At 35.0% G+C, this 10,454-nt stretch overlaps 1 protein-coding gene across 1 annotated transcript; it reads left to right on the forward strand.

The window, feature by feature from the left end:
• Positions 1-9,080: 9,080 nt before the first annotated feature.
• LOC111482176 (probable xyloglucan endotransglucosylase/hydrolase protein 5) lies at positions 9,081-10,413 on the forward strand. Its single transcript, XM_023127855.1, has 3 exons — positions 9,081-9,406; positions 9,489-9,682; positions 9,770-10,413. The coding sequence occupies exons 1-3, from the start codon at positions 9,119-9,121 to the stop codon at positions 10,167-10,169; spliced, it is 882 nt and encodes a 293-aa protein (XP_022983623.1). The 5' UTR covers positions 9,081-9,118; the 3' UTR covers positions 10,170-10,413.
• Positions 10,414-10,454: the final 41 nt, after the last annotated feature.

A 10,454-nucleotide genomic window follows, 5' to 3' on the forward strand; every position in this document is an offset into this window, starting at 1 on the left:
CGGGACACCAAGCCATAGGGCTCAAATGGGTCTTCAAACTGAAGCGCAACGAAAAAGGAGAGGTTGTGAAACACAAGGCCCGTCAGGTAGCGAAGGGCTACGTCCAGAAGCAAGGAGTGGACTTCGAAGAGGTATTTGCGCCAGTGGCAAGGTTAGAATCCGTTCGTTTCTTACTTGCAATTGCAGCACATTACTCTTGGGAGGTTCACCATATGGACGTAAAGTCTGCTTTCCTTAACGGAGAGCTGAAGGAGACTGTTTATGTCCGACAACCACCTGGCTTCCTGGATAACAACAACCCCAATAAAGTATTGCGCCTGCACAAGGCACTCTACGGGCTTCGACAAGCTCCACGAGCCTGGAACGCGAAGCTCGACAGTACCTTACTGTCACTGAAATTCAAACGTTGCGCCTCTGAGCATGGCATGTACACGCACGGCCATGACACGAAGCGACTAATCGTGGGAGTGTACGTCGACGACCTCATAATCACTGGAGGTGACATGGAAGTCCTCGGAAGGTTCAAGAAGGAGATGTCGAAAAACTTCGAGATGAGCGATCTCGGCGTGCTCAGTTACTATCTCGGCATCGAAGTGCAACAGAATTCTACCGGCATCTCCATCTGCCAAAGTGCATACGCAAAGAAGCTGCTGGACACAACTGGACTTGTGGACAGTAATCCTACAAGGACGCCAATGGAGGCTCGACTCCAACTCAGGAAGGCTGGCACTACGACGACAGTCGACTCCACCAATTACCGCAGCATTGTCGGGAGTCTACGCTATCTGGTAAACTCTCGTCCTGATCTTGCTTATTCTGTTGGATATGTGAGCCGGTTTATGGAAGCACCTAGGGAGGAGCATTTAGCGGCTGTCAAGCGCATCCTGCGCTATGTAGCCGGAACCAGAGGCTGGGGTGTAAGATACTGCGCAGGGAGCGGAAAGGAGAAACTCAAGCTAGTTGGCTACAGTGATAGTGACATGGCCGGTGACGTTGTTGATCGTAAGAGCACTAGCAGAATGATCTACTTTCTCTCAGGCGGCGCAATCTGCTGGCAATCAACAAAACAGAAGGTAGTTGCTTTGTCTTCCTGTGAAGCAGAATACATCGCCGCTTCGATGGCAGCAACACAAGGGATCTGGCTTGCGCGACTAATGGAAGAACTCATCGGGAGAGAAAGTGATCCACCAATGCTATACGTAGACAACAAAGCTACGATCTCCCTGATCAAAAATCCAGTTTTGCATGAACGAAGCAAGCACATAGAAATCAGATTCCACTACATTCGAGAATGTGCAGATCGAGGGCTCATCAAAATTGATTACATCCGAACAGAGGAACAACTTGGAGACATCTTCACCAAGTCCCTGGCGCGGGTGAAATTTGAAGAACTACGCTCAAAGATCGGAGTTCAAATAGTAAGGTAGATATACTACAGGTTTTAGGAGGAGATTGTTAGATAAAACCTGAGTTTTACCGTTTTTCTTATTCACACGATTTCAGAAAATCGTGAGTTTGACCATTTGACAAATCACGTCGAATGGATCACCAGAGTTTTAGAAGGGAGTGGCACAGATTTAGTTGGCCACTCTCCAGCCAATTTTAGAATTCTTTTTTACTTTAAATAGGAGATTTGTTCTGAACAAATAAAACAACCTGAACGCAGTCAAATTCAGAGTTATTTTTTCTCTCTCCTTTTTGTTACGCATTTTCTCAATTTCCTCTCACCGAAATTCTGTGAAAACCAACATTGTCCAAGTCAGTAACTTGAAACGTTACTCTCTTGACCAAGAAGACGTCAAATACAGAGAGGTGACACGAACTCACTCAAAGAAGAAAATTTCAAAACGGAGAAAGTAGGAGAGACTCCGATAGAGAAGATGCCAAGAGTCAACGAACTGAGAAGTGAGTTTCAACAGTTCCTTGCAGATTGGAAGAGACTCCTTAATGTTGAGATCAGTTGGAAGCGCATTGAGAGACTTGAAGTCAGCCTTAACCTACATCACTGAGTTTGCTAAGAGTCGGCTGACAGAGACGTCAACCAGTTGAGTGGGGGAGGATGTCACAGTCATGCTTGTCTAAGGCGTGTTGTCTATGGTCTTATGTCGAATGTTCCAGTCATGCTTGTTCAGGATGTGTCGTCGATGGCCGCATGCCTATTCCAAACCCTTTTGCATGCTTTCATCTTAAATAAGCCTTTACTATTTCATGTGTGTCAATTTGGGGGTGTATATTCCCTAAAATCATGTCTACACCGGTAAGGACTAGTAGCCAGTTCTTCCTACTTGAGTTATATGCTATTAAAGTCGTGATATTTTTTCTTTGCTTATAGCCATATAACGTTGTTTTCTTCAAATTTTTCAATTTTTTTTCAAATGAATTTCCTCGTTCACGTTTTCTAAAATATTTCTCGCAAATGTGATTCGAGGTTCGAGCATGCGACGATGTTATCTAAGAAGTCTGAATTTCTCACGGTTGACTTGTTCACTAGGTTAGAACAAATGCTATACAATCGCTGCCCTGCTACCGCAAGTGTGCGATTGTGACACGAGACACCACATGAATCTAACATTGTGAATCAATGATGAAAACCTTTGGTAGGGAGGATGATCCAAAACCTCCACGAGATCTGCATGAATCTCACGGTGTTAAATAATAATAAAGATTGTGTCCTTATTTTGAAATTAGATTTTTTTATTTAAACAACTTTGTCTAATCTCATTTATTTAATTTTATCAATCTACCCTTCCATAACTCTTACGTTCGACTAAATTGATTTTTAACTTGAATTGCCTAGTTTATTAAATTATTTAAAATTGAGCCTACTTAATGTATTTGAATAAAATTTAAATAATTTAACTCTCCAGTCAATTCCTAGATAATTCCTAGATAGCTCTTGCCTTAAATACCTCAATTTAGACCAAACCACCCATAGACAGAATTTCTTTATAGTTAATTTTTATTTAAATTTCATTCATTTTAATTAACTATTAGTTACTAGGACCAAATATATATATATATATATATATATATATATATATATATATATATATATATATATATATATATATATATATATATATATATATATATATATATATATATNTGAGAGACAAAATTGAAGGCTTACGTGGAAGCAGCGAAATTAGAATGATTTTAGTGGTTTATTAAATAAACTATTATAAAATTTCAACGGTTGTCGTTCATTGAGATTTAATGTCTAAGAATTTTATTAATTGAATTCAATGATATTGGATAGTATCGTTTATCATGTTCTGGGGAACTCAATAGGGGTTGGGTTGATTTGGAGGAGATTTTATTCCACTAATTTTTATTTAATTCATTAAATCATTAATTCAATAATGACACATTTTCTTCATTTTAATATTTGATTTCTTAATTTCATAATTGAGTTCTAATCTTCTATTTCAATATTTTCATAGAACCAAAAATCATAAAAATTGATTTCAATAACATTTTTTATTCGAAAAATTGTGGGTCGTTTGCGGAGTTATATTTTTTTTGGTCTGATCGAACCGACGAACTAGAAAATAGAGTTACAATTCAATCCAACTAGTAGACGTCATATTTGGAAGCATTTTGGATAGAGAAATCCGGTTGATATGTTACATGAATCTACCCCTGAAATGAATTTGGGAGAGAAAGGTTGAAGTATAAAGTCCCGATGGAAGATGGTGTAAGGGAAGGCAGAGTGTAATTAACATTGTGTTCCGCGAAGTAAAATAAAAGAATACAAAAAACTAAATCCCAGAATGGAAAACAGGATCCATTTTTGGCGTGGGGTTTCAGCACAATGTCAGGCATGCACATACTTAGTGGTTTATTTATGGAAATTGGAGTTTCCTCTTTACTTTAGTATTCATCCACACATTAATCATCATCCTTTTTATCATTCTACTTTCTATGCTCCATAATCCCTACTTTCACAAGCTAACAATTTGGATACAGTTATTGGGTTTATTTCACATTATGAAGTGGAGCCTGGGGGTGTCGGAGGTTGCATCAAGGCAAGCATGTGGAGGAAGTTGCTATCAACCCTATAATATGTATATCACTCAAATTATTGTGTGGGTATTTTGTTATGATCCTTTAATTATAAGCAGGAACGTGCATATTTTAGTTGCTAATTAATGATGTGTGAAGCTGGATTTATTTGGTCTGTGTGTTGGGAGTGATGTGAGGTTGCCTAAAAATCGAAGCTGGATAGTATGCCTAAACACGTGCCCATTAATGTCTTCCCAGCTCTTCAACATTTCAACATCAATCCACCTTCTTCATTATTGTCCTCTTCCTTCCAAATTGAAAAGAGTGCGATAACAAACCATTTCTTAGAAGAGCGTATAAACTTTTACTTAGCACACACATTTCAAAATTGCCAAGTTGGTGGCGGTACGTAATAAGTAAAGGCAAATAATATTTGCTAGAAGTGAGCCTGAGATGTTACAACAAGTCTCTAACCATAAATTAGAAGCTTTTAATTTAATCTATATGTCTCATGGCACTAAAATGAGTACGGTCAACAGTTCAAGACTCTTTTATTTTTAATTGAAAAATAAAAGTTTTGGAAAGGTCGAATATTTTAAATATCTAGTAAATGACCTTAGCGTTGCAGTTAGAAAATACATATGCATGCAATATATCATTTATATACCTTAGCGTTCAAGACTCTTTTTTTATTATGATGTTTTCTAATAGAGGATGGTTTTTTCATATAATTGTTATATTTAGAAATTTTGATTAGGATGTTTAATTAACATACTTTTCTAATTAGTTTATATTGAATTAAGACATTTTCCTAATTGATTGAAAAATGAAATTAAGATATTTGATTTTTTCCTAGGATTCGGTACCATTTCTAATAAGTTTATATTTTTCATTTATTTAAATATAATTATTATAAGTGGAAACAAATTTAAATTAGTTTCTAATTTTGAATTTAGTTTATCTTTATTTGTTTTATTAAAATTTAGGACAATCTTCCGAGTTTATTTTAAAGAATTTAAAATAATATAATTTCAAGTTTGTCCATAAATAAATTAATTTTTAATATATATATATATATAAATATATATATAAATATATATATATATATATATATATATATATATATATATATATATATATATATATATATATATATATATATATTTATATATATATTTATATATATATATATATTAAAAATTAATTTATTTATGGACAAACTTGAAATTATATTATTTTAAATTCTTTAAAATAAACTCGGAAGATTGTCCTAAATTTTAATAAAACAAATAAAGATAAACTAAATTCAAAATTAGAAACTAATTTAAATTTGTTTCCACTTATAATAATTATATTTAAATAAATGAAAAATATAAACTTATTAGAAATGGTACCGAATCCTAGGAAAAAATCAAATATCTTAATTTCATTTTTCAATCAATTAGGAAAATGTCTTAATTCAATATAAACTAATTAGAAAAGTATGTTAATTAAACATCCTAATCAAAATTTCTAAATATAACAATTATATGAAAAAACCATCCTCTATTAGAAAACATCATAATAAAAAAAGAGTCTTGAACGCTAAGGTATATAAATGATATATTGCATGCATATGTATTTTCTAACTGCAACGCTAAGGTCATTTACTAGATATTTAAAATATTCGACCTTTCCAAAACTTTTATTTTTCAATTAAAAATAAAAGAGTCTTGAACTGTTGACCGTACTCATTTTAGTGCCATGAGACATATAGATTAAATTAAAAGCTTCTAATTTATGGTTAGAGACTTGTTGTAACATCTCAGGCTCACTTCTAGCAAATATTATTTGCCTTTACTTATTACGTACCGCCACCAACTTGGCAATTTTGAAATGTGTGTGCTAAGTAAAAGTTTATACGCTCTTCTAAGAAATGGTTTGTTATCGCACTCTTTTCAATTTGGAAGGAAGAGGACAATAATGAAGAAGGTGGATTGATGTTGAAATGTTGAAGAGCTGGGAAGACATTAATGGGCACGTGTTTAGGCATACTATCCAGCTTCGATTTTTAGGCAACCTCACATCACTCCCAACACACAGACCAAATAAATCCAGCTTCACACATCATTAATTAGCAACTAAAATATGCACGTTCCTGCTTATAATTAAAGGATCATAACAAAATACCCACACAATAATTTGAGTGATATACATATTATAGGGTTGATAGCAACTTCCTCCACATGCTTGCCTTGATGCAACCTCCGACACCCCCAGGCTCCACTTCATAATGTGAAATAAACCCAATAACTGTATCCAAATTGTTAGCTTGTGAAAGTAGGGATTATGGAGCATAGAAAGTAGAATGATAAAAAGGATGATGATTAATGTGTGGATGAATACTAAAGTAAAGAGGAAACTCCAATTTCCATAAATAAACCACTAAGTATGTGCATGCCTGACATTGTGCTGAAACCCCACGCCAAAAATGGATCCTGTTTTCCATTCTGGGATTTAGTTTTTTGTATTCTTTTATTTTACTTCGCGGAACACAATGTTAATTACACTCTGCCTTCCCTTACACCATCTTCCATCGGGACTTTATACTTCAACCTTTCTCTCCCAAATTCATTTCAGGGGTAGATTCATGTAACATATCAACCGGATTTCTCTATCCAAAATGCTTCCAAATATGACGTCTACTAGTTGGATTGAATTGTAACTCTATTTTCTAGTTCGTCGGTTCGATCAGACCAAAAAAAATATAACTCCGCAAACGACCCACAATTTTTCGAATAAAAAATGTTATTGAAATCAATTTTTATGATTTTTGGTTCTATGAAAATATTGAAATAGAAGATTAGAACTCAATTATGAAATTAAGAAATCAAATATTAAAATGAAGAAAATGTGTCATTATTGAATTAATGATTTAATGAATTAAATAAAAATTAGTGGAATAAAATCTCCTCCAAATCAACCCAACCCCTATTGAGTTCCCCAGAACATGATAAACGATACTATCCAATATCATTGAATTCAATTAATAAAATTCTTAGACATTAAATCTCAATGAACGACAACCGTTGAAATTTTATAATAGTTTATTTAATAAACCACTAAAATCATTCTAATTTCGCTGCTTCCACGTAAGCCTTCAATTTTGTCTCTCATATCAAGATAGAGAAACAAAGTATTTTAAGAACCAAAACACTATAGTTTCTCTAATACTAACCTTTAACCCGTGTTTTGTTAAGGGTGCTTAACAAACTCGCTACTAAGCATCATTTCACATATCATCTTACAAATCATTAAGTTAATCATCATACTTACATAGACATGCATGTAAGTTTAATCACTTAACATAGTTCTCTTCCCATAAAAGAAGATGATTTTTAGGAGAATTATTATACTCACGCAGAATCAACCTTTAATTCAAATTATAGAGGAGAAATTTATTTTTTTTAAAATTAAATCGTTTTACACAACTCACTATAAATCTGTTCAAATGGGATTCACTAATTGAGGTCTCCTCCATCATCAACTTTTTCACGATTCTCATAAAACTAGAACCATTTAAAAAGGGAATAATTAAAAGTGAGTGATATGAAAATTGAGTAAACATTTAAAGTTGTAATTTAAAAAATTGACGTTTTGTGAATCCATTATTGAAATGAAATAATAGCAAAAGTTTGAATTAAAATGAAAACAAAAAATATAATCTCCTTCACAAATAGATGGCAAAGAAATAGTGTTTTTATAAGTTAAAAGTTGTTTTTAAAAATAAAAAAAAATAAAATAAAGAAAATTAAAAACATATAATTAGAGGATATAAAAGGAAAAAAAAAAAAAAAAAAAAAAGGTGGAGTGGCATGTGGTCAGATGAGGAGTGTTGGGAGACCAGCCACGTGTTGTCATCCCAAAGGCCAACCACCTTTTATTTTATTATTTTAATATTGAAATTTTCTCTGTTTCCTTCCTTTCCCTTATCCAACCACCGGTTGGCAGCGAACCTCAGAACAATTTGCTGTCCAGATTTTGGGACCTTAAGCCCTCAAATATTTTACTAAAAGAGAAAGGAAAAGAAACAAAAGAAGTGAAAAGACTATGGGGCCCCTCCTCCTGATTCCCTTCCCCCACAATAAAATGTCCTCGTTCTTCCCCTTTTCCATTTACAAAAATTCAAAACTAAATTTTCAAATTAAAATTAAAATTAAAATTAAAATCAAAATTGCCTGCACCTTCCTACCGACATTCAAATCCATTTTCAAATTTTATTTCCCTTTTTTCTTTATTTAAATCAAAATGTACAAGTTATTAACTGCTTTTTTTTCAAATAAAATTATTTAAATCAAATTAATACTATCACCTAAACCACACAAAATTATTCAATATTTATTTTTGTTCTACCCCCTATGCTTTTACCAAAATAATATATCCATATTCTACCCATCCCCAACCTTAACTTTCAATAATCATTTCATAAAGGTTTTGTGTCCAAAAAAATATTACTTAATTAGGATTTTAATTAATTTGTGTTACTAAAAATTTATTTTCAACAATTACTAATTTGTTAATGTTACATCCTTTTTTGAATATAAATTAAAAGTTTACATAATTTTGTAAATAATTATTTGTGTGGAGATAAGTGTTGAAACATCTATTTCTAAATAAACTAAAAAAAATCTAAAATCAAAGACTATTTTAATAATTTGGGTTAATAAAATAAAAGAACTAATAAATTGATTAATTTTAGGTCCTAACCCTATTCTTATAGTATTTTGGTGTAATTTTAAACATAGTTATGCTGTTGTTTTTAAAATTTAAAAACCTAGAGAATCTTGTTTAAAATATAAGAAACTAATACAAGTATTGAAGATGTAAATTAAGAAAAAGTGGTCTAAATCCCCGCATAATTAATGTACAGTTGCAGAGGCATTTCAGCAATCAAGGCTTTGGAATACCAAAATATAATAATTTTGGAACATCACACCCCCACCCCAACTGTCTGTGTGTGGAAATCATCACTATCCATTGGCTTTAAACTGTGCGCCACGCATTTTTATTTCATTAAATCGCTGCCTACTTAAACCCCCTCCCCACCCCCTCGTTTCCTCACAACACTCCCAAAATGGCCTCCAATCTCCACCTTCCCCTCCTCTTTCTCCTCTCTATGGCTTATTCCTCTCTGGGTGCCGTCCCAAAAAAGCCCATGGACGTCCCATTCGGTCGAAACTACGTCCCCACTTGGGCTTTCGACCACATCAAGTACAACAATGGCGGCGCCCAGGTCGACCTCGTCCTCGACAAATACACCGGCACTGGCTTCCAGTCCAAGGGCTCCTACTTGTTCGGCCATTTCAGCATGAGCATGAAGCTCGTCGGAGGCGACTCTGCCGGAGTCGTCACTGCTTTCTATGTAAGCAACACCCAAATCAAATCTAATTAATTAACCAACACACTAACATCCCATTCAACATGGGTTTCCTTTTTACTCGCAGCTCTCTTCCCAAAACTCAGAACACGACGAAATCGATTTCGAGTTTTTGGGGAACAGAACAGGGCAGCCTCCGATTCTTCAAACCAACGTCTTCACCGGCGGGAAAGGCGACAGAGAGCAGAGGATTTACCTCTGGTTCGACCCATCCAAGGACTACCACACCTACTCTGTCCTCTGGAACTTGTACATGATAGTGTGAGTGTTCCTGTTTGAATCTGTTGTGTGTGTGTGTGTTGTTTTTCACCGGATCTGGAAATTAACGAAATGGGGGAAATGGGACAGGTTCTTTGTGGACGATGTGCCAATCAGGGTGTTCAAGAACAGCAAAGACCTAGGCGTGAAGTTCCCATTCGACCAGCCAATGAAGATATACTCGAGCCTATGGAACGCGGACGACTGGGCAACCAGGGGGGGATTGGAGAAGACGGACTGGTCCAAGGCACCATTCGTGGCGTCGTACAAGGGGTTCCACGTGGACGGGTGCGAGTCGTCGGTTCAGGCCAAGTTTTGCGCGACGCAAGGGAAACGGTGGTGGGACCAAAAGGAGTTCCAAGACCTGGACGGGCTGCAGTACCGGAGGCTGAACTGGGTGCGCAAGAAGTACACCATTTACAATTACTGCACCGATAGGAAGCGCTACCCAACCCTCCCACCGGAGTGCAAGCGGGACAGAGATATCTAGAAGACCAGTACTGGGTATTAATTATTATTATTATTATTATTATTATTATTACCATTACCAAGTGTTTTCAAATTTCTGGGGGATCCAGCTGCTCCGCTATTATCTTGTATTTCTCATCATTTTTCTTGCATCCTTTTGCTCTATTTTGTCCTCATCTGCCTGCGCCTGCCCCTCTCCCCCCCACAGTCCCTATCGCCTCGTGCTTCCCCCCCCCCTCTTGGAATATGTTTTCCCCTTATTTTTATTTATTTTTATTATTATTATTATTATTATTATTATTATTAT

This window comes from Cucurbita maxima, unplaced genomic scaffold (assembly GCF_002738345.1).
Source record: "Cucurbita maxima cultivar Rimu unplaced genomic scaffold, Cmax_1.0 Cma_Scf00007, whole genome shotgun sequence".
NCBI classification, from domain to species: Eukaryota; Viridiplantae; Streptophyta; class Magnoliopsida; order Cucurbitales; family Cucurbitaceae; genus Cucurbita; species Cucurbita maxima.